Consider the following 25,701-nt stretch of genomic DNA (forward strand, 5'->3'; position numbering starts at 1 on the left):
AGATGCAGACCACGTCGAATAAACAATAGTTTAATGTTCCAACAGGGGCAGGCAGCAGACAAGTTCATTTTTATTTTATTTAACTAGGCAAGTCAGTTAAGAACAAAATCTTATTTTCAATGACAGCCGAGGAACATTGGGTTAACTGCCTTGTTCAGGGGCAGAACAACATAATTGTAATTTGTCAGCTCAGGGATTTGAACTTGCAACCTTTCAGTTACTAGCCCAACGCTCTAACCACTATGCTATCCTGCCGTTAAGACAGTCAGAAAACCAGAGGCCAGCAATGCTACCGGACGACAGGCAGACTCAGGGTCTGGGTAAGGCAGAGGTTGCTAAATCCAGAGGGGGCTAGCAGTACAGGTCAGCATTCTCGGGGACAGGCAGAGTGGTCAGACAGGAAGGCTCAGAGTCAGGACAGGCAAAGGTCAAAACCAGGAGGGCAAGAAAGAGAGACTATAAAAAGCAGAAGGTGAGCCACAAAACGCTGGTTGACTCGAGCAAACAAGACAAACTAGCAACAGACCAACAGAGAACAAAGTAATAAATACACAGGGGATAATGGGGGAAGATAGGTGACACCTGGAGGTGGGTGGAGACAATCACAAAGACAGGTGAAACAGATCCTGGTGTGACAGCAGCCACCACTGTGATTGAAAATATGGAGAGTGGTACTCAGTAATGTGTTGTATTGGATTTGCCCCAAACATAACACTTTGTATTCAGGACAAAAATGTAATTGAATTGCCACAGTTTTTGCAGTATTACTTTAGTGCCTTGTAGCAAACAAGATGGATGTTTTGGAGTATTTTTTATTCTGTACAAGCTTCCTTCTTTTCACTTCGTCAATTAGGTTAGCATTGTGAAGTACCTACATGTTATTCATCCATCCTCACGTTTCTCCTATCACAGCCATTATTATCTGTAACTGTTTTAAAGTCACTATTGGCCTCGTGGTGAAATCGCTGAGTGGTTTCCTTTCTCTCCGGCATCGGAGTAAGGAAGGACGCCTGTATCTCTGTAGTGACTGGGTGTATTTATACACCATCCAAAGTGTAATTAATAACTTCACCATGTTCAAAGGGATATTACATTTCTGCTTTTGTTTTACCCATCTACCTATAGGTGACCTTCTTTGTGAGCCATTGGAACACCTCCCTGGTCTTTGTGGTTAAATCTGTGTTTGAAATGTACTACTCGACTGAGGGACCTTACAAAAATTGTATGTGTGGGGTACAGAGATGAGGTAGTCATGTTAAACACTATTGTTTCACACAGAGTGAGTCAATAGAACTTATGTTGTGACATGTTAAGCACATTTTTACTCCTGAATTTATTTAAGCTTGCCAAAACAAAGAGGTTGAATACTACTGAAGACATTTTAGCTTTTCATTTTTAATACATTTGTAAAAAAAAATCAACAAACAAAAAAACATTTCCACTTTGACGTTATGGGGTATTGTGTGTAGGCCAGTGATAAAATAACAACTATGTTTACTCCATTTTAAATCCAGCATGTAACGCCACAAAATGTGTAAAAAGTCAAGGGGTGTGAATACTTTTTGAAGGCACTGTCGTCCAGGTGTGATCATGTTAAGAGGGTTGAAATATGTTTGCTTGTGAAAAGATGAACTATCCTTTAATAGTTGTGAGACAAACTCTCTGTAACGCTCCGATTTTGCACTTCCTGCTTTTCATAGAGCTGGGCATTAAAAGTAGGGGAAACTGAGACATGGGTTGGTTGTCACAGTTCTCCAGACCTGTGTCAAATACATTCAAGTACTCGAGGTGCAATTGATTATGTTCACAATAAAACCAATGGAATACTGGAGTGCATACTCCAAGCTAAATCAAGCATGCCTTAAATAATTTGAAGTATTTTAAAGTCACTTCAAGATTTTCTTTATCTCAATAGTTGTCTGATAGTACATCTGACAGTTGCTATATCTGAATTACCAAGTGGTCTAAACCAATATTAAGCCATTTAAACACCCTGTTGCGTTAATCCTTTTTAAACCACATTTTTCAATAGAAATCTTTATTTATTGAGATAATAATCATCCTTACTAATAACAATCTAATCTAATTGCGTACATCATGCCATGACAAACCGTATACATTTTTTACATGCTTACTTTAATATACTGGTATAAAAACAGCAAAACATTTCTATATGATTAGATTAGTTATGCAGTATCACCAGACATTGTGTTTCACTGCAGTACGACCATGCTGTAGCGTAGAATCTAGATGAAGAGATGTGGAGCTGTGGTCCACGTAGCAGGTGTCTGTCAGAGGGCAGTGGGTACTATTGGAAATCCCAGTAGCTATGTCTCACTGCAGTTCCCGGTGGAAGTGGACATCCTGTGGATATCAGGCATAGAGAGGATGTTTCCACAGATCAATATTACTCAGTGGATTTCCTACATCAACTCCCTGAGATCCTACCATCTGTGACATATAGCTCGAGCACGTAAGTCCCTGCTGGGCTGGGTTCCAATACTATCCATTTCTCCCTTCCCTCTCTCCTTGTTGATTCCCCTTGTTCTGATGATCGTAAAGATCTGGGTAGGTCTTTTCATTGACGGGGTGTAGTTTCTGACATGTAGCTTACAATGATTTTCAGATCTGCAAGGGTAAGTAAACAATGTCAGGGCCTGGGGCAAGGGAACATGTTTTGGTTTGGAATTGAGCCATAGACATAGAACACCACTCAACGCCTGTCAACCTCAACTGACTAAAGTGAGTGGGTCTGGTATGTCTCAATTCAAATAAGGGTTGTATTTGAATTGTCTTCGAATTTCTCTAATGTATGTTTTTACCATTTATTTGTTGAAAGTAATAACATTAAAGGCAAGCTCATGCATAGTTGATAATTACTTTTTTAAATCAATTTTACAATATTAGATTTTTGTCCTTCTAGGAAATGTATCCTTGATAAAATTCTAAATCACCATGTAAGTATGCCATGTATTAAGGTAGTTGTCAGAGAATCTTTGGGCGGCTGACAGTAGGGGTAGAGGTAATAGCCAGTGATATAATGTTACAGTAGGTGACAGAAAAAGGAACATTGAGGGGAGACGCGAGTGACACTGTTTGAAAAGAAAGCAGACAGACAGTGTAAAGTAAATGTGTCTGAACATGACTCAGATGAGGCTGAGACTCAAGGCTTGTCAGGTTAACATGAAAGGACATGAAGAGGAAGATATTGCTAGTTACAGTAGGAGGTGTGTTCATTGGACAATATGGCTCTAAGATTTTAGTTGTTTTTTTTAGGCTTCTTATGGAGGGACACAACCGTTTTTTGTTCATAATGCATTGCTAATAAGGCACTATAAATGTGCTTATAATGCATTATGAAATGGATATTCAAAGGAAGTGTGACCAGCTTTCTCACCTCAACCTCTATGCAAAATGTGTCTTCAAAAGTTTGTTTCGGATTTTAAAAACTCCTCACACCGTAAAGGCATAACTCCTCCCATCCACCAGCAAAGTCAATGTAATGTTATCCTTTTCCTGCTCATCTGAGCTGCTTAAATAATATATGGATTACCATTTGTTTGGTCTTATCATGTACAGCAGCCGTTAAAACATTCCTGTGACATGTTAAACAAGTCTTTCTGTCTGTTCTTCCCCCCCAGTGAAATGGATCACAGGTCATACAGCAACTACAGTACATCACGCTGACATCATAAATACACATCTATCCATTCAAGCATTTATTCAGACGTTACCGTTTTTGTTTGAAGCCCCTGCTGTGGCCTGTATCAATCACACGGAAGCAGAGTGACACCACACGAGCCGGGTCCCTTTGTTTCAAGTGTCACAGTTCCCGCCTGGCCATGCACTCATACTTATGTTGATCTAAAAGGAAAAACCAAACCCAAATCAACACTCTGAGACGCTTGATACAACAACTACTTCTCACATCAGAATTAGATGTTAATCCATGTTTCTCAAACATCACATTTCGAAGTTGTTCCAAACATCAAATTTCAAAGTGGTTAAATTTAAATATAGGCATTAAATCAAAATGTTTAAGTAAAGTATTAACGTTTAGGTATTAACTCCAAAATCTTACGCTTAGGCATTAACTTTGAAGCGTTAAGGTAAAGGTTTGGGATAGGCTTAAAACAGCAATATCTAAAACAAATGTTTAACGCTGGATTCAAACTTGCAACCTTTGGAATCAGAGAAGCAGATGCTTACTCCCATTCACCATCCCCACCCACAACGCCCGAGCAAAACCAAAACCTGGTTGAAGGTAACAGCGCTCACTGTTGCCCCTAGTGGCCGGTTTCCACATCCTCTCCCGACGTCTTCAGACATGGATGGACGTTGAATACTGACTTCTATCACGGTGACCTGGCTGGTTACATATGGCCGGCCCAATGGAACCCCAAAAGACACTTAGTGCACATTCCTAATAGGCAATTGCCCATTACAATAGACGGGTTAGCTGACAAAGTCACAAAAATTATGAGCGTGTTTTGATGTGGCTGGAAGACGTTCCTTGTTTTGATTCTGAATGGTCAGATAGCCAGCAACAATGACAAGAAGCTGCCAAGTGGGGAATCGTAGGTGGCTCGTTTCAGCTCGTTTTATCTTGTTATTGATTCCATGTCTTGTTTTGGCTGATGTCATGTCTATGCTAATTTGGCTAAAATTCGCTAGCTAGCTAACCAACAACTGTAACAATGTATTTGAGAGAGAGCAAGTGCTCATTGTGCAAATATATTTATGTTTTCAAGAAACATTTGGGAACTAAATATAGTTTACATGTTGTCAACAGTCTAAGCCAACCCCATCTGTTTCACCTCACAGTTGCAGACGTGTCGGTTTTGTTGCTAAACAACCAACCAGTCCATATATTTGTGACAAGACTACTATAAAACCGAATACTCAATATAACAACACATGGCTGAAGAAAAGACTGTTAGAAAACAGGGCTGTTTATTTAAGTAATCCAGCCACGGATCATATCATGTTTCTATTCCAGGCACATTAGGGCCGTGGTACCGATCCTTTGAACACTTTCAAGGGTGAAGCCAACATGCTCAATGTGTAGCAATCGATTTGGAGCCGAAACATCAGAGATGTGGTGTTTTTTCTGCAGCCTTTAATATAACTTCACAGTGCAGGAAGTGTGTGAGTCATGAAATTTGCCCTGGTTATCTGCTTTCACACGCTCCAGCCAGCCGGCCAACGGCCCTCGGAAAAGGGACGCCTAGAGCTGTTTCAGCGTCACACAAACTTGCACGCTCCCAGCCTTCAAAGCATGAGCCTGTGACTGACACAAGCAGACTTATATACACACGCAAGCACACTCGTATACACATGCACATACACAGGCGTGCACACACACACACCACAGACACACACACATAAACAGACACACACATACACATGCAAGCTAACAGACAGGCATACACACACACATCTAGGCATACACAGGCGCACACACACAGGCATGCACTCACAAGCACGCAGACAGACAGACAGACAGACAGACAGACACCAAGTGACTTTAGAACTCCTTCATAGTAAGGTTCTCACTTGTAAGGGGGGGGAGAATGTGTGGGGTCAGCTCATATGACCTCTTGCTGCAGCCCCTGTGTCAGGATTGGTCAGAAGCCTCCACTGGCTCAAAGTGGTTTGGTCAACGTTTTTGTGTGTGTGAGAAAGGAGAATAATTGGAATTGATCTGAATAAACAAGTTTGTCTGAGATTATTAATTGTCTATTCCTACTATCCAGACAATTCAAGAGGGCTTGCCATTCTCTTTGACATTTAACTCTTTATGACAATAGCAACATGACTTGTATAATATACAGTAGAGCCATCAAAAGGAAGGTATGCACCTTTACATTGCTGAATGGAAATCTGCATTTAGTGGAAACCTCTAATGCAGGACTGCTCAATAGTTATCTGTTTATTGTTAGCCAATTTAAATGATGGGAATATTGTATTTTACCAAAAAGTAGGCCTACTAATGTTGAGTACGGTCGTCAATTACGCTATTGTAACATGCTAATTAATAACCTTGACTACAATGTAACCGTGTTGAAAGTGTTAATACATTCGTAGATTTTTAAATACTGTAATTCAAATTGACACGTTGGTAAAAATCTAGGGAAGAATTCAAGTATTTTAATTCGCCACCGTTCCCTGTTCAAAAGAGAAGAAACGAATATTCGCCCGCTATAACTGGTTTGCACCCATATGAAAACATGCATTTCTAACTTGAAAACATAGGCTGTTGGTCATGAATTATTAATAATAATCCATTAATATGACAAAAACTATGCTTGATTTGTTTGGGAGGGTGGACAATTTCCTCCAACATCTCTGTGAAATCAGAAACGTTTGAATACAAATTTCATTTAATATGAAATTGCTAAGCATGCATTCATTTAAACTTGTGCACCCGTGTATATGAAATGAAAAATTGCAAGGATATTTCGAGCATATTTGCACAGAACAAGGCCTAAACAAGTTGACATGAATAACAAATTCGGTAGAAAATAGCTTTCAGAAGATCAGAGTTGCATGTAATTGGTGTGTGTAATTGGACAATAAATAGACACCATATTGGCAAAATGTCTCACATGTTTGGCACACCATGACATGAATATTGAGAGCTTGTTAATTATTTAGATTAGAGTCAACGAGACAGGCACGGATGTGTGCTCTCACTTGCTTAATTTGAATTCCCAGTGATGGAACAGAGGTGATTGGCTCTCTGCATTTTCTGTAACATCCTTATCATAAGGAACCCAACATGAGTTGACCATTTTAGATAAACGAATTGAATCAGCATTCCCATTATGTTTCGTGATAAGTAGGCTGAAATCACAATGGCAATAAAATAGGAGAACCACAAATAAACGGAAACATTTGCAAGGGTGTAACACATCTTTGAAAAAAGGTAAAGAAAATGTTGCTTATTCTCTAAAGTCTATTCGAAGTTATTATATTGTTGCTGTTTGTGGTAGCCTGATAAACTTTGAGGTGGTGCTATAATAGCATCATAGGCCCAGCACAGTGGAAGATGGAAGATGAGCTCTTGAAATAACAGTAACTTCATGAAACAAGTCGAGTTTATTTTTGAATGATCGTCTACAACGATATAAAATGAATCTCAATCAAGACGGCACTCAAACGGAAGAGTTTTTAATATTATTTAGGACGATAGCTTCGCAGGAGGTAAAGTTGGGCTGCATCAAAAGAAATGTGGTCAATTGATTTCCTTCCAAAATAAATAGAATCTTAAAAATGTTGCATAAATTTCACTTAAAAAATGTGGAATCTTTCGGTCACCGAAAACAAAATGCAAGAGCAAAGCAAGCACTTGTGTTCAATTAATCAAAATATATGCATGTTGACCCTGTTAGAATTTCGTTATTTAGAAAACATTGAAATATAATTCTTACCGGGTAGTCCATGCTTTACAGAAGGAGAGGTCCGAAGTCTTGGGCGGATTCTTTGCAAGTGAGATGTCTCCCCCTGAAGACTTGTCTCTTCAGGCCCTCAGCGCCCAAATGTTGATTGGGTTGTGTATTGAGACGCAGACTGCGTATTCGCAAAGCTGCCAAAGACTTATCCTTGTTACCCTATTACTGCTTCACGTTACCTACTCAATCAAGCCCGAGATAATCTGAAATAGAACATGTATGGCCTCCAGGTCTCTAGAAACACATTAGGTGGGCTCTTTTTATGGAAAAGTGTGTTTGGTGTGGCGCTCCAGCTGTTGGATTATGCTATGAGGGCAACATTTTCACCAGGCCTGTTAGGAGCAACAAGAGGTCCATTATAGCATGCAATTTTAGATTATTTATTTTCCCCAATATTTTTTTCTGACTAGAATCATTTTCATAGCATGGGCCCATGAAAATCAATTTTCCCTCCAAAATTAGGTCAATTGTTTTTTTCTTTCATTGTATGGGCATGATGAATAACAAGTAAATTATAAACGTAACAAATAGCTCACCTGAAAATATGAAATAATCCCACAAGCCTAAATAAAACTACCCTGCACATTCCATTTTATTTAGAACGGAAGGCTATTTCCCTCGACGTCTGCTGAAAGTTTGAAGGGGGATTTGTATTCTTAGTCAATGTGGCCAACAGTGATAACGTTAAAAATTTTCATCTGCGCCCTAAAATGAGTTTGAGCTCTGCCCTGAAGTCATGAAATCACACGTACCCGCCTCCTCCGTCCCCTAGCTATATACCTCTCTTTGTTTGTTTGTTCAAACTTGTGAATTATATTTTCTCGGTGCTGTGGAGTTGTTCTAATGTTCTATAAACGCACTGGTGCATTTGATGACGGACCACAGCACATCAATAAACGGGACTGTCTAGACAAAACTACAATGGTTGATCAAACGTGTCAACACAATGTATAAAAGAGGGTTGGCTATCTGGAAAGACAAATAGTAGGCTCGGCCACATAAAAAAAACAAAAACAAATGTAGGCACTTTTCAGCAAGGTATAACACTGTTATTCTCGTAGTCATAGTTGTCCAATTGTTATTGATATAATGATGATTATTGTTGTTATTGCTATCTAATTGAAAAGAGAGGTTGTTGTTCATCTGCCCAACAAATAAGGTATAGCAAAAGTGCACATATTTACCATATGAACGCCTACGCATAGGCCTAGCTCTCAATGCTCAATAGGCTACAGAATAGTTTTGCAATAGTTTATTCGTAGAACATTGCGCTGGTCAAAATACAATAGCCTAACCTCGTATTGGTATTATTGATTATGGTCATGTATTATGTACAATTACTGACATAGACGAATATGTTATGTAGACCTATAATCACATGATGTATCAAGAAACCCATCTTAAACTTCCAGTGCTAGGCTATATTTTGCATCTCTTTTCAGGAGTCGTGCCCTCGTGATTAGTATACGTCAGAGGTTAATGAGCTCGTGCCTTTGTTGTTCGTTCCAATTCCTGTTTGTTGATTCCAGTGTTATTTCAAGCACCAGTGATCACTCGGAGGCCTTGGCTAAGAGGCAGACGTGTATTCAGCGGTTAATCTGACGGGGCATCTTGACTCATATGTGTATTGGAGAGGGCCATTGTTTTCGCTATAGATTAGCCGGGTTAGTAGCTCGCATAATCGAAACCCAACAGACACATAGACTCATCAAAACTCACACGAATACTTGAATCGGCACAAAATTCCTCAACAAAAGTTTTGAACAATGTATTTACTTCCATTAAATAAAACACAATAGTTTATTTTTTTGATGTTGAAAAAAAACGAAACAAAATTCCATACCAAATAGTATACACAGAGCAAAACCAATGTCATTTTGCAGGAACCTTTGATGCGTCTTTTTATACCCAGGATTGCTACTCTAAATCGATATTCACACAGACATTTAATAATAAATTTATATGTTAGAAACACACAACTGGTGCGTTTAGTATGTACATTCCCTTGTTTGCAAGCAAAACATTATTCCTTTAGGGTTTTCCACATGCTTTGTTAAATTGAACCTTGAGAAGAGAGCAAGAGCATTCGCCTCAATAAACTGGAGATGATATTTAGATATATATACAACCTTTCAGTCAATTAACGTCCAAAATTCGAAACTTTCAAATAAACACGCTTCGAAAATAAAGTAGGTCTATCCTAAATTCTGCACTCGCGGGTGAAGAACAAAATACTCATTAGCAAAAAATGCCTAATAACTTCCGTTTACGTTTAAAGCTCCATCGCAGGGTTTAGCTCATTTCAGTGGTTTAGTCTTCTCGTGCCCTTTTGAAAAAGAAAAAAGGTAGTCTATCGTTCCTGTGACTGGGGTTTATGTATTCTCAGGTATTAGACTGGTCTATCCACGGCGTACTGGCAAGCGCTCAGATTTGAGGCCGGATTCTGAACACTGGTGTATCCAAAACTCGAGTGCTGCTTGGCTTTCAGTCTCAGGCTAGCCAGACTGGAGTTGCAAGTGTCCCTGTACACATAAGGGGGAGTCGGCGGGGCGTACGGGCAGGTTGGCGTGGGAACTCCCGAATTAAGAGAGGGGTTGCTGAGGTTGTTCAAGTTATTGAGGCTGTTAAGGCTTGAACCGGGCACGCCAGTGACCGCGGAGGGCACCATGCTAGAGGTCATGCTCATTGAAGAAATGGAGTTCGGCGGGGAGAACATCGTCTGCGATGACAAAGGGTTGACATTCATGGAATTGAAAAAAGGGAAGCTTTTGGTCGACAGGGAAGCCGACGTTAGCCCTTTGGCGGCCCAGTTGTTATACGTGTAGCTGGGGTACATATCATCGTAGGGCTGCATAAGTCCATTGAACTGAGGACCGAAGCCGTTCTTGCATAGCTCAGCTTGTTGATTCCTTTCCCTTTTCCTCCATTTTGCTCGCCGGTTCTTGAACCAAACCTACAACAAACAAAAAGAGGAGTTCAGAATTTGCTAATTATGTAGGCCTTTAGGCTACATGTAGGCCCCATGTGCTTTATTTTATAGCCAACGCAAATACGACTTGTTGGCTATCTTGTGCAATTCAGAAGAATTGATGGGTAGCCTAATTGGTCAGCAATTAACCAAATGTCGTATTTTTTTTATTCGTGTGTGGCCTTTAGATGTGTCTTAAATCAAAATCAGACATAGAACTGTAAATCAATTAAAGTCATTTCTCACAAATGACAAATCTTGACCTTGTCAGTTTGCAAAAATATACCCACAACTAAAAGTGTAAACACAGGATACGCTTTAAATATATAGAGTTGTTCTCAAACTTGTAATTACTTGACGTTATCAAAACAACTATTGTAGCGTAATTTATTTCAAAGCGCAACGCTCCTTGTGATACAAGCCTATGTTGGATTGCAACAGGGCGTAATTGATTCCCTTTCTCTCATGCAAAACAATCCGGGTTGATTCCAATATAACCCCAACAACACATCCAGCGTTCCTAGCTGTCATTGAACCATCTTAATTTCGGAAGGTGTGTAAAGCCTATTCCTCCATAGGCAAAGACAAACACGACCGTGACCTTATTTATACATCACGAGAGTGACAAACACAAAATACAAGCTTGCACCTCTTTCACATGAACGTAGTAACACGATTTGTGTCTGTCTGGGGCTAATGTCAATCCTAACCGCTAACAGTTTAGCCTGTAGTTATTATTTGTTTTCTACAACTAATAAACAAACGTGCTTGTCTTGTTATCGGCAATGTTAGATATCTAGCAATACTGTGATGTTATTCGTAAATATAGTAAATGTGTGACATTGTTATATTTCAACCATTTCCATCGTATCCACTTCATTGATATTGACATTAAAATCGTACTATTTTACAGTAAAACATATTTGTGTAAAGTGGGTGGCCTATCATTTTAATTTTTCTAAATAATAATAAATTATAGGCTTAGCCATCTAATGTTTGGTGTTTTGTGACTTGTTAATTGAGTCATACAATTTTAAAGAATAACCAGTCTGAGTATTTGCTTTAGGCAACCTATTATGTTCCAAGAAAACATGTTCTGGCCGCGCGCAATTAACGTTATGCATGTGTAATAATTGACGTCCTTGCCTCCACTCAATATGAGTGGCACAAATCACCCGAAATGATGCACATAAATAGTGTTGGTTTATTCCCAGGGGCCTTACCCGAACACGGGCCTCGGTGAGGTTGGTCCACACGGCTATCTCCTCTCTTGTAGACATGTCCGGATAGCGATTCCGCTGGAACGTGGCCTCCAGTTCCTGAAGCTGCTGGCTGGTGAAGTGAGTCCTCTGTCGGCGCTGTCGCTTCTTTTTAGAAGGGTCGTCTGAAGAGTCGTCATTTTTGCTCTGACCCTTTGAGTCTTTATCTGTGGAGAGAGTAAACAAATGCATAATATATTGTGGTCGGGTCAGTCACAGGCCGTGAAGTATCCTCGGTGATATCATCCTGGTGAAACTTGAACCCATTTTAAATCCTTTGAATCAAAAATCGAATCAAACTTTATTTGTCACATGCGCCGAATACTACAACCCTGAAATGTGTACTTTACAAGCCCTTACCCAACAGTTACTCTTATGCTAATACTACTCATAATGTTACGATTCCTTATTTTCGAATGTTTATGCAGATACATTACAAAAAGGTCATATAAAACGTGACTCCAAAACAATGTCAGTAGGACAATGATTGTTTTGTTTTATTTGCACAATGTGCCAATGGTAATACTGTACAAATGGTCATTTTAAAACGTTTATCTGTTTTGTCTTTCATCGAATAAAGGCTTACATTTCACATTTTAAAAGTATTACACGTATAAAGGTATGCGTAAAGACATTAAACATGATCACAACAAAAATAGAACTTCACCAGAGTCAAAGGTTATGTGAGTAATGAGAGCGTCAAGTTCGGTGACACCTATAACACAAATAAACCAATTACTGGCACAATCATAATCCGAATATCTGCATAGTCAAACAAAGTGACCCTCTGTCAGTCTTATATGTCCAATGACTATTTGCATTCGTAAAATATCATCTTCCTCGGTCTCAAAATGCCTTTGTTGAGAGAGGCTGTAAAGGGAGCCATCTTTTGTTCTTTATCAACAAAAAAACGACCATCCCCTCCTCTCAAAGTCATGTGCTGACAGTATGCACCACGGGATGATTCTTACCTACGGACTCTGGACTGGAGGTGTCCGATACCGTGTGTACCTCTAACCTGTGTTTGGAGTCCACAGACCGCTGCAACGGCTGCAGACTAGAGGCCATTGCTAGTGCCTTGTGTTGCGTGGAAGAGAGTTTAGTCCCGGTTTGGTGGTGGTGGTGGTGATGGTCTAAATTCAATGGATCCTTCATAGAGTTCATATGGATAGGAAAGCGCACGACTCACTGTCAGAGGCGGATTAAGTTCTCTCAGTGCAAGCGAAAAAAAAAGAGAGACGTCCGACGGATAGGAGAAAGTGGGAATCAGTGGTGTCAAGATTTATATCAACGCTTCTCCCTCGCAAATTAAAGTAAAACAAAAAAACAAATACCTTTGTTTGAATTGCTTAAAATCTATTTAGAAGAAACCCAGCATAATTCGCGTCGGAGAAAAAACCCCACAGCGTTTTGATTGAAGCAGGGGCAAATAGATAAATCGGGCTGATACTGCTTGTTGCGCGGAGAATCAGAGTGACAAGGACAGGTAGGTGATATTAGATCCAGAGGCATACACACACTACGCCGCTCGCTCTTCATTTCAGCTGTTCGCTGCGCCTTGGCTGTACCACTGTGCCTCTCTCCTATGCCTTTGACGTCACCGAGAGCACTCCCATTTTCTGACAGGCCGTCAATGTGGACATGGAGGTTTGCTTGGCCAACCCGCGCACGGGGAAATAAAATACGTCTGCCAATGTGTTCATACGGGGTACATAGCTTATTTTTCTTCCAAATAAAACCATGTCAAGAGAGACGGGACGCATGGGGTAGTGTACCGACGATGCACCGAATCTGCAGACCCCCAAGATAAAACCATATACAGTCTTCCTTCTTTCAATGAAAAGTACACCGTTATAAAACACCAGTATTGAAACGCACGTCACTCGCGTCGTGTGCAGTCTACTCTCAGACATTTACACGAGGATTTTAATGGAAAACATACCCAACTAGGGAAATTGCATCTAACATTCAAGTCATACCAACAGGGGGTCATGATGCATTTATTTGGTCAAAATTGTCTAGCCTATTTATTGTGTTCTTGCTCATCTTATGTTCTGCCCATTGAAGAAACCATGCAACAGAGATCACCCGATGAACTGACCTTTCATAAACAGTCATCTCCGAGCAATGCGCAAAAGAGCAAGGCTATATTTATATGATGCGGAAACCAGGATGCGCTGACCCCACTGCCGATAGTTCACAGAACGGATGTTGACATTTTTCAAGTTGTTGGCCATTTCGAGCATAACAGATAAATGATGACCAGACAAATCAATCGTGTCAGAAGTCAAGTGACACAATCTAGTCACACATTCAAACCTTATTAGTCACCAAACAATTGGGCAAAAATGCAAGGGCCTTGGTTTCCAAAAGTCGGTCCTTGGGACCCCAAGGGGTGCACGTTATGTTTTTTTGCCCTCGCACTACACAGCTGATTCAAAAACTCAACTCATCATTTAGCTTTGGTTGTTCGAATCAGCTGTGTAGAGTTAGGGCAAACAAAACTGCACCGATTCGGGTCCCCAGGACCGAGTTTTGGGAAACACCGGTTTAGGTCATTCGATTTCCTCGAAATTACTCATTTTTATCTCGGTGCTTAGCTGGGTATCCTGTGCGCTTAGACCTTTCAGCTGTTCTCAGGAAGTCGACTTGTAGTGCTTTTTAATCTAATAAAATGCTAATTTGCCTAATAATTTGGAATAAGGACTTTTAATGACTTCGAGCTGATTTCCCATTGCAGATAAATGGCCGTATGCATGGGGGATATGCAGGCGTTTGACAGTAGTTGACATGGGACGAGTATTCTTCCCCTTAGGCATGTGCGTTAATACTGTAAATGCAAACAGCATTCAAATGTCCATGGAATAAAAATTTAATGAATATGTAACATGATAGAAAATGATTTGATTGTCAGCCTCCACATATCATATAATATATTACATGTATTATAGTCCGTTGAATGCATTGTTAATAGCAATACTATTAATACAAATAACTTTCTTCATAACTACAGAAAATGTATTCTAATTATTTCATGCATACTTTGTCTTTAATCTGAATGTAAACTGCATAATATATAGACATCACGCGTCTTTTCTTCCCAATCTCGTGGATATCAGGATATGGGCGCTGCTAATACATTATTGGGCTAATCCCGTGAAAGCCCTTGATATACACCTCATTTGCACTCTTGTGGGAGAGCCGCGCGCGGACCATGGAGCGAGGGAGAAAGAGCTGTCAAAACCACGGGTATGGTTATGCCTCCATCCTCCCTATAGAGTTATAAAGAATAACCCTGCGCTGTGTGTTTAGCCACCCCACTGTACACATCTGGACAATAATATATGCAGTCCTTGAATGAAGATGTGAATTTAGCCTGCATGTCTTCCTTACATCATGTATTTATTCAGTTTAGGTGAGTATTCTCACGACTGTCTTTTCCTGGGCCCGAGTCAGGCATATCAGGTGCATTTTATTTGTTTAAATCCCCCTCATATGATTCGGTCAGAGGTTGGGTCTTTCACAGGTCATTTGGTGCAATGCAATTCGCTTGGGTGTTATACGTTGTGATCTACAAGTGGTAATCTCATTTTATTTGAATGATGATGTAGCCTCGGGCCTTATTAAGCAATAACCTGCATTCTGCGTTTTAGCAAGGATTTTGTGAACAATTTAACTATTAAAATTCCCATTGGGTACAGAAGTCAACATCTATTCCGCGTTGGTTCAAAGTAATTTCATTGAAATTACGTAGAAACCACGTTTATGCACCCAATATCTGCCCAGTGGGATATTACCCTGAATTAGATTGTTTTAATGATACTACTACCACCACTACTAATACTACTAATACTACTAATACTACTAATAATAATAATAATCATAATAGTAATAATAATAACAATATACTATACAAAATAAATCATTTAAATGGCATTGAAGACTACATTTTTCTGTAGGCTCTGCAAGCCAAGAAATTCTGATTGCTCAATTATTTTGCTGAAAGTAATACTAGATTTGCAGTGGATTATCGGTTTCCTCTTCATTTTTACCTTCAGAATGCGTTATCTCTCTTCTGTGGATTATCGCGCGCGATACGACATAGAGGGCCATTAATTAGCAATTCAGTCAATATAAGGGAGACGACAAGGCTTTTTACATAGGATTAAGGGGACATCAGATTCCTCCATTAGTATATTCCTCCTCACGAATAAGCTTTCATTATACATTTAGTTTTCCCTGGAGTCAATCTGACAAGACCTGAATATATTAAGGCCGTTGTAAAACAGTTGAAAGGGATCGCCAATAATCAGGTGGCTCGAGTGTCTCTTCACTCCGGTGCCTACATGTGCAAGCCTCGTTGGCTCGTCTTTGCATTACCTCATATAATTATGTGTTTCTATTTATCTTATTATTGCTAATCAATGAGGGATCACAACGCCGTCCTTGCTCAAGTTGTTGCTATGGAGAAAAGTAGCCCCACGGGCTGATGCCTGCTTTGCCACTTGATTAGATCCAATATATCATGAATGAAAATAAAATGAGCTAAATTAAGAGTTGCCAAACTGGCAATTCGTTTAGCACTTCAACAAGATTCGTTTTATGTTATTCCCTAATTGCACAATAAATGAAATCCACTCCAACCTTACAGACTTGGCCCAGACGAAATACACTGTATTTTTCGTTATATGCTATGTGACTGTTGTTTATGTGAATATTGCTGTGTATGGATTTAAATGCGTCATCATATTTTGGCATAACTGATATGAGCCACAACTTGATGCAAGATGCATTGATAGCCACACGAATTGCAATAGAAATTACACTATGACACTTTTTAATGGTAGTCCCTTAGAAAATAAGAGTGCCTTATATTTGAGGAAATATAATGATTAAAAAGCCTTTTATTCATAGGCCAAAGGTGGGGTATTGGACTACTTGGTAGGCCCTACTTCAAATGAAGAGGAAGGACAACATGACAACAACAAAAAAGTAGTCCATATATATTGCCGCGTGTTGTCTGTAACCCTTGGCAGCTTAACGAAAGCTGGGTGCAATGAAGATAGAATATATGCGTAGGTCTTTCCCTACTCTCTTTCCCAGTGGCGCACTACTGCACATCAATACCCGGCCACCAGGTGGCAATCTAAGACAGTATAAAAACCACTTTTCCTCAAAAGAACTGGACTGGTGATACACCTACATAGGCCTAGACGAGCGTTTCCCAAACTCGGTCCTCGAGATAAGTTGATTATTTGAATCCGCTGTGTAGTGCTAGTGCAAAAAAAATACAAATAAAACGTGCAGCCTTTGGGGTCCCGAGGACCGAGTTTGGGAAACGCTGGCCTAGACAGATCTATGATATTTTAGGAACGAAAATGCATCTTATTTTCTGATATGCAAAGGAACCAAAAAATGAAATGATGCTGTTATAATCTCAGCATCTGTTTTCTGCAGTGGGCGAAGTATGAAGAATTTCCCATTGAAGTGTTGTGGCACAGTAGTTACACATATATGCTCACCTATTTGTCCACAAGTTGACGCAAGCTTGCGGCAGTGGGAGTCCATTATCGCAATTAGGGGAACCGCTTCTGGAAAAGAAAAGAGACTGGATTTAGTATGATAATGCTGAACCGGTTGCATCGAATACACACAACCCCGTGTGCTCAAAATCACAACATTTTTCTTAATGTACAATCAAGACATTGCAGTATAGGGTCAAACACAATTGTCATACCTGTATCATTGTTGATAAGGCCTATAAACACTCCGCTATTTTCCTCAAGTTTTGTCAAATGTCGAGCATTTGAATAGGCCTACTGATCATTGGTTTTGAACCCTATAACACAAGGAGCTCTTTAAATGCAGTTCCTACAGAAAAGCAATGCAACGGTTTTACTGGGTGCTCTGTGACGGGGGTTGGTGTAAATTGTTCCGGGGGCATGCAGCAGTTTGGGGCACTGGAAGTTGAGTGATTCCGCAGTAAAATCACGGGATTAGTGTCTGATTGAGATGTCTGTCGGTGGGATATTAAAAAATTCATTATCGCAGCGCCATACTAACTCGATATGAAGTAACACAGATGGGATTTTATTAGGCCAGGCTTCCCGACTGTTTGCTTATGATAATTTAAGATGGGAAATTTGCATGCAATCATGCTGTTAACCGTTTTTCCCATTCATTCATTCTCTTTCACTTTGGACCCGCCGGCGCCACACAGAACTCCTTCTCGCCTCACCTGCTACATAGTCTACATCTGTGATTTTCTTCAAAAGGGTTAGACATTGGAGGTTAAGTTTTACATGGTGTGTACCCGGAGAACCCTGGTTTGAGTGGAGCAGGTTCTTGTGTATTTCGAAGTAAAATGAAAGATGGGGTGTCAGGTTGTAAGGTTACTGCAAATCCCTCATGTCATCTAATCAGCGGCAGTAATGAGCTTTCATTCAATATTTCAGGGGGCTCCCCCTCGCCCCTGATCCATTACATTGGGTTTGGAAATGGTATTGACAGGGAATAGTCTCACATAGAAATATGCGGCAGGTGGCCGAGCAGGTAAGAGCCTTTGGCCAGTAACCGAAAGGTCCAGGTGAAAAAGTCGATGTGCCCTTGAGCAAGGCACTTAACCTAAGCTAATTGCTCCTGTAAGTTGCTCTGGACAAGAATGTCCACTAAGTGACAAAAATTTGAGAAATGTACATTTCGAAAATAAAAATAATATTCACTTGAATTTGGAATTTCCTGTAATTTTTTTTGCCTGAATAAAACGACATTGCCCTAAAAAGCAGCAATAGCCTTGTACGCTCGTAGACCCGTATGTTAGACATTTTAGAATTGATTGATACTATTCATTCGATTAATTTTACTTCCAAATAAATTACGAAGTAATAAACGAGTAATAATTCAAATAGCCATATATTACACGATTAGGGGGTCTAGTTACCTGGTTGTAGAAGTTGATATTCTACTAATTCCAATTGAACTTGCAAGCATGGTTAGTGCACATTTGAGCTCCACCATTTCAAATAATATAAATGACTATGTAAGTTTCTCGTTATGGCAAACACTTTACCAACACTAGGCACACTACTAGGCCTAATACTAGACTAACACTACCACCATCAAGGAAAGCATAATAATAATAATAATAAATATGTCAATTTAAAGTGGTGTATTGTGATACCATGAGTGTCTAATTATTTGAATGCTATTATGACATTCTGTCTATATTCGTTGTTAGCATAGTTGTGAGCCTAAATTATCCGTATTTGGGTATGTCATTATTAACGTGCCTTTTATTTGTGTAAAGGATACATGCAAAATAAAAAAAAGGAAGTAAACAATCATTTTTAGGACTATTAGCCTACTATAATAGACATGGAAAGATAATATAAATAGCCCATAATATGTTTTATTGAAATCTGATCCAGTTTGAGATTTAGAGTTCAATCATAGCAATACCCGCAACGCAATTGATATGTAATCAGTCCAGTAGACCACAACAAATTGTTGAATGATAGTCAACAATAATCTTTATTAATACATTCTTTATTTCTTAAGGTTGCACCGTTCACTTCAACAGCACGAATTCAACAGCCTGTCTGTATTATGAAAATGATTAACCATATATTTCGGCATTAATTTGAGGCGCGAGACCATGAAGTCAAATCCATTCCATGTTCCATTCAGTGCTAACGTTACATCACTATCATCAAGCGGACTTACAAGGTGAAACCTGCCACGAACTCACTTATCATGTCCCTTTATCTTACTGCGGTGCTGATGAAATTCACATCAGACTTCCACAGATTACGCCAAAAAGGCTAACCGAGGTGGAACGAATTCCTTCACTTGCATTAACTCTCCGCAAAGAGTGGCCTTCGCACTTACCGTAGTCGAAGACACCAGCGCCTTACGCCCTTTCTTGTTTTATTCTTGTCTGGTTAAGAGGTAAATTCCACACCGATGGTTCTGCTTATCACCATTCAGATAAGGACCTGAGACATCGAACTTCCAGGTCCAAAATATTAAAGTTGCTGTCCGCCTCCCGAAGGAAAAAGTCTCAGCGCTACATAGATATCTTATCTTTCCCGCTTATCTGATCAAAACGCGATGCCACGTAGGATTGTGTATTATATAAGCGCATACAACCATCTAGCTACAGTGCTTTTAGAAATTGCGAAGCAGGCGCTGTCATTTCAATAGGTCATTCTCTCTCCTTGGATCGTCTTCAGCCTCAACAACTTTTTTCTCCAGACAGACAGCCTAAGAGTGGCGCATTTTTTTCTCTCTCTCGAGCTTTGACAGAGTGCGTGGGTGTGTGTCTGCGTGAGTGTGTGTGTGTGTGTGTGCCTCAGTGGGTGTGTTCGTCTGCGTCTACGTGCATGTGTAGTTAAAGACAGTGTAAACTAAGAAACGCTCCATTTACAACAACAACGAAATAAAAACTCGAATAAACTAATTGTAATATAATTGAGTAAAACGTCATTCATAACACATACCCTACCATTTGTATGTTCTTGTTTTTAGGCCTACATTAATTAAGATACTAGAATGTGGAAGGAATTCACTGTGTATATATGCTTGCATAAGCAAATAGATCTACATTTTTTTTACTCTAAAATTTCCGTTAAAAATAATAACTATTTCTATCCGTCGGTAAGATTAGTGTATTTGAAGCCTATGTTTATTTTTAGCACTATGTTATTTCAAAGTTAATCTTTTATTTGCAGCCTACATAGGCTACAGGAAATTTGCTGGAAGAGAGCCTTAAACATGTTGAAATTGACCAGAAACCACTCTCAAACGCTATATATTCATGAATTAATTAGATTTACTAACCAGCATCACATCATTACATTATAAAAGTAGAATTTAGTGGATGTTCATATCATGATAAAAAAAATAACTGCCATTTGAAACAGATTTACAGCGTCAGTGTCCACATTACCTTGTGATGTCTTCAATGTTAATTTAAAACATTGACAAACTATTTGGCAGTTCAAAGTGAATACGTTTTGCGTTACAATTTCTGATTCTTGGAGTAACGTGAGTAATATTAGGCCTGCGTTTGAATTGACACATTTGTTTTGGGATATACTTATTTTTTATTCTTTGGAGAAGCGAACAGCTGGCTGGGATGCAAATGCTCTTTATAGATCCGTAGGATCCAGACTGATTTTCTATTCGCATCTTAAGTGAGCCAAGCGGACCGGACGTAGGCTACATTTCATGTGCCTAATCCTTCTTTTACATTTTTAGTCATACTCCCATTAAACAAGTAATTAATGCACACAACCACATGGGAATTTCGCTGCAACGAGTCATTAAAGCAAAACATGCACACGACAACGGCCTTATATCTGTTTTCCCACATTGTCCCTTTGAAACACTTTCCTAAAATGTAGGCCTATAGGCCTTGTGGGTAAAGTATGCATTCGACGTGCATGTCTGATGGAATATTGTAAAGATATGATTATACCGATGCTATCTATCATTTGCGTGTTCTAAGGCGTCTGAGAATTGTGATAACAACGCAAGCGGCAATTGGAGGAGGTTTATATGATCTATGGACACAGGAAATCAATTAGCCTCATTTATGAGAGTTGCATCCCTGATTTCTTCTGCGTCCGTCATAGGCCCCAAAACATGTCTATAGATAAATTACGAGCACATTCGTAGAATAGTATGTACTAAGCCTGTAATGCATAATTGATAAGCAGATACATTTTCTGGTCTGTGACGCCCTATGTTAATATCAGGTCACTCAATTATCTGAAGATGACCTATACACACCGATTACATTTGATCTCCGTGTACAACGAACGCGCATGATTTCAAATCCCCCAACGCTGTTATCAAATATCAACCTGGCATACATCCCTTTGGTACAGCAAGCCCAACCCCGCCTGTCATATCAGAAGGGGGAAAAACGGTGGCGTCTTGAGAGGCACGTTGTTCTACTTACCACGCTTACCTTCATCTGGAGAATAAAGATGTGAGCCTGCCTTCTCTTTCTCACGAAGAAAGGTGCATAGGAATGCCTGAAGTTCAGTAAAAAAGGCTGCTGCTAGTGCTATGAAATCTTTTGCCTCGGGGGCAACCCGGCGGCTTCTCTTCATTTCGAGCACTTATCGATTCGCTGTTGTCGTCTTTGGCGACGCAGAAGGACACTTGAAAGAATTTCTAATGGGGCTGTGATGTGAGAAGGGAGGTGACCTGACCAAGCGCGCTCTTCTGATTCTTAACGAGGACATCAACCACTTTGCACACATTCAGCTGCCGACAGCAATACTCGGCCTATTGGACATTTCAAGGATTTACTTGTGCACAGGCCTATTCTATGAAACGTGTAGCCATGCTCTCCATTTCATGTAGCCTATATGCATGCATTTTATATTCCACTAAATGCATGTCTAATATAGCTGCCATATAACCAAATAGTGGTCAAATGATATGGGATTGACAAGCAATCGCTGCACTAATCAAGTCCATTATAATCTATTAATTGTGAATAAGGTATAATAAACATTGCGGTGCAAATTAAATTTGTACAATCCTATTTTCTTTGTTGGATTTAGTTATAGCCTACATCAAACTGGTATCTTCCTAAATTATTTATGATTTGCTGTATGTTAGTAAATGCTTCCTTGAATGTGTTGTACTAGAGCAGAACAGACCTATCTCCCTATAGGCCTTGTTGTTGTGAGCCCAATAACTAGATTGTTCAGTGGTGTTGGGGTATAGAGGACCACTGTCTATAGCACACATTTGTTACAGATCATTTATCACTTATTAAATGATCATTCATCTGTACTAGTATAGGCCTACAAAAACTATTGCACCAAAATCAGAAGAGTTGAGATATTGACATATTTGGCATTGGATCACACATTTCCCTCCACAGTGTAATTAAAATTATGCCCCTGACACAAAGTGTGTATATTTCGAGAACACTTTCTTTCTTCTGACATGTTGGATAAATAGTTTGCCATAACCAATTATTTTTCTTGCCCCAGTTTCGAGTCATTAAAGTCAAATCCAGCGCAGACCACGAGGAATCAATTAAAGTACAGTTAAATTGGACTGAAAATGCCCCAAAGCTGAACTTTATTCAAATGTTTCTCAAAGTGAATACCTCTACCACTACCACTACCCTCACCTAAACCAATCAGATCTCTACTGTCAATGCATTCCATTCCAGGTTGACATAGAATGAACATTTTAGAAGTCTATCTCACACCAAAGAATCAAAAACACTAGACTATGCATGATGACAAACATATGGTCCACTATCAATCTATCTTGCAGCTTTAAATCTCTCTTTCAGTGGCAGGCTTTGGTAATGTGGACGTGAAGTCGATTACTCAGGAGTGTACGTCTGCCTGAGAAACTGGGCTGGCTTGTTTTCTGCATCAGCCCTCAAAACCACAAGCGATTGTCGCCTAACGCTATGTCTGGCCGGCACTCTGTGGCCATGTAATAAAATTTGGAGTCAAATTGGTCTTTCAAAGCCACAAATCTTTAAACAAATCAGTTTATGTACTGCTAATACGTTAGACAGAAAGTAATGGCTTGGAAGTCACTTCAAGTCAGCTTTATTGTGGCTGTAACTCCTCGACCATCGCTATATTCGAGCGAGGGGAAGGAGGCAGGGACAGAGAGAGAGAGAGAGAGATAAAGGGAGAGAGAGAAAAATAGAGGGAGGGAGAGAGAAAGAGGGAGAAAGATAGATTAGAGACACTACTGTCAACCCCTTCAGCAGAAAAAAAAAAAACGATTTGTGTATCCATCAGTATTCTAAGACGCATTAATAACAAAAAGCCGCCTGTAAATTAACTAAATTAAAAGGATGACTCTTGGATAGCTCTTGAGCTTGTTGAACGGCTTTCTGCCTGATCCTTATTATAGCCAGGCTGTGTCACAACACCCAAAGGGGAAAGATCCAACACGACAGTAGGCTAGGCTACTACTCAGTCCAGCGAAACACGAGTCTGTGGTTTGACTTTAATAGAGCTGGCCCATATAATAATTTACATGGTTGCCTGCACTCCCTCCTGCCTACAAGCTAATGCAGTGTATATTTAAAAAGTACTCATCTGTTTTGCCCATACTACCTTCCTTGTAATTATCCTAGCCTTGAGTTCCCAAAGAAAATGCATCACTGATGTCATGGTGGTTTTGGACTTCAAATGGCTTCCAATGTCATCTCTGGTCAGGTTTAACAGGTATGGATTCCCCTTGACATCGGTCAGGCGGATGTTCAAAGGTTCCGAAGAACAACGAAGAAGACACTAGCAAGTCAACCCATGCTTATAGAACACAGTGCAACATTTTCAGTCTAGCAAAATAATGATTGACACATAAAACACGGGCCTCGAGTATGGTGATCTTAATCACAGATGCAAAGGGACCAATAAATTGCTCAAGCAGTTCACTGATCAATTCCATGAAGAATCAATGGCGAACTACCGCTAACCTGCCGAAGGGGAAATCGGCCAATAATTAAATTGGTGTAATAAAATGGCCATGATGCTTCCATCTCATCAATAACATGTAAAACAGATCAGCTACACAATAACTCCCCTGACCGTGTACCCAGGTGGATCGCAGGGCGCAATCGGAATCAGCTTAGCCTTAATTGGTCTACTGCGGCAGAGAGAGAGAGACTGTGAGCGTAAGAGAGAGAGAGAGAGAGAGAGATAATGTCAAGACAGATGTCAACAGTAGTAGAGGAGAGGGTAGATCGAGAACGCTGATAGATAACAATAAAGCCTTTGCCCCCTTTTGCGACTAAACCCTTGTTCCGCAATTAAGACCAATGGATTGCATCCTTTTATCTATGTTAAATGTTCCGTATTGGGGTAGAATTGGTCTCCTTTTCATGGTACTACTCACCTGTGTTACATTGTATATGTGTGTACACAAACCAGTACAACAGAACCACCAAACATCAGAACCGCCTGATGCCCCATTGGCCCGCACTGATAAACATGATAACCGTCATGTTGATCATGTGTCGTCTTGGCGATGATCTCCACTCCGACTCTGTTGATCTGTCGATGAGCTATGTTTTTTTTTTTTCATCAGTACTGTATTCAAATGATAGTCAGTGAGACACAAATACAATTGATGTATTATTGATTTATTTATTTATTTACTCATTTAGCCCTTATTTGGTAAATACCAGGTAAATTGACTGAGAACACATTCTCATTTACAGCAACGACCTGGGGAATAGTTACAGGGGACGGGGGGGGGGTGACGAAACAATGGTAAAACAGTTCATATTAACATGGGACGAACAACACAGATCTATGTAGCGTTGTGGCCCTTTCCTCAAGTCAACGGAAGAAAAACTAATCCATGGGTGACGGACTGTCAGGGAAACGCGTGTGTGTGTTTGTTTGTGTGTGTGTGTGTGTGTGTGTGTGTGTGTGTGTGAGAGAGCGAGTGAGCGAAAGGGGCGCCTATAATCCAGTCCCTGTGTGAAACTGTTGACATTTGTGCTTTTTTTCCCCCTTCATTATGTGACTGAGGCTGTTTTGCGCTAGATTAGCTACAAATCTCCCATGCAGCACATTCAGCATGCCACTAGTAGTTTAACTTCATTAATAATGGATGAAGAGATTGTAATCCTCAAGCTAAAGGAGCAGGAGTAGCAAGACACTAGGAGACAGGAGCGGGTAGAGACTGAGGGAGTCACAGTTTTTCATCACCCAACACTATCCAGAATCGTTGACAAACTGATAACCTTCCCAATCATCGTTGTCCACTTGTAATATCCGATCTCATATCAATAACACTGTTTATGGTGGAGTTTGCCTCGAACTCACAGAGGTTGGGGTGTTTAAGCCAATCCCGGGAGAGGGGAAAAAACAAAATAGGGGGTCGAGACTTTGGAAATCTCGGTGGTGCATATCCCGTTGTTTTCCATTGATTGTGTTTACTCAAGCTTCTCATTGACGACTATTATGGAAGACTGAGGAACTTCCCTGCCCTAACAGCAGGATAAAGGGGATTA

General features: G+C 40.0%; 1 protein-coding gene and 1 long non-coding RNA gene across 5 annotated transcripts in view; both read right to left on the reverse strand.

Annotated features, from left to right (window-relative positions):
- Nucleotides 1-364: 364 nt before the first annotated feature.
- On the reverse strand, nucleotides 365-7,899 carry LOC118363114 (uncharacterized). The gene is made up of 3 exons (XR_004821354.2): nucleotides 7,434-7,899; nucleotides 3,735-3,864; nucleotides 365-2,364 (listed from the first exon to the last, which is right to left on the reverse strand). It is a non-coding gene; the product is annotated as an uncharacterized LOC118363114 (long non-coding RNA).
- Nucleotides 7,900-9,235: 1,336 nt separating this feature from the next.
- The window catches only part of LOC118363586 (pituitary homeobox 2), a 52,465-nt gene continuing 35,999 nt past the window's right edge, over nucleotides 9,236-25,701 (reverse strand). The window contains exons 1-4 of one of the 4 annotated variants that reach the window (XM_052488485.1): nucleotides 19,569-20,011; nucleotides 17,204-17,269; nucleotides 11,646-11,848; nucleotides 9,236-10,407 (exon numbers count right to left, since the gene is read on the reverse strand). In XM_052488485.1, coding sequence (XP_052344445.1) covers nucleotides 9,844-10,407; nucleotides 11,646-11,848; nucleotides 17,204-17,249 — 813 coding nt within the window. In that variant the 5' untranslated portion in view covers nucleotides 17,250-17,269; nucleotides 19,569-20,011 and the 3' untranslated portion in view covers nucleotides 9,236-9,843. Of the gene's footprint in view, nucleotides 10,408-11,645; nucleotides 11,849-12,652; nucleotides 13,255-17,203; nucleotides 17,273-19,568; nucleotides 20,012-25,701 lie in introns of those variants that run through there. The other 3 variants (XM_035744583.2, XM_035744584.2, XM_035744582.2) reach the window with 3 other exon arrangements.

Source organism: Oncorhynchus keta, chromosome 30, assembly GCF_023373465.1.
Source record: "Oncorhynchus keta strain PuntledgeMale-10-30-2019 chromosome 30, Oket_V2, whole genome shotgun sequence".
In the NCBI taxonomy this organism is placed as follows: Eukaryota; Metazoa; Chordata; class Actinopteri; order Salmoniformes; family Salmonidae; genus Oncorhynchus; species Oncorhynchus keta.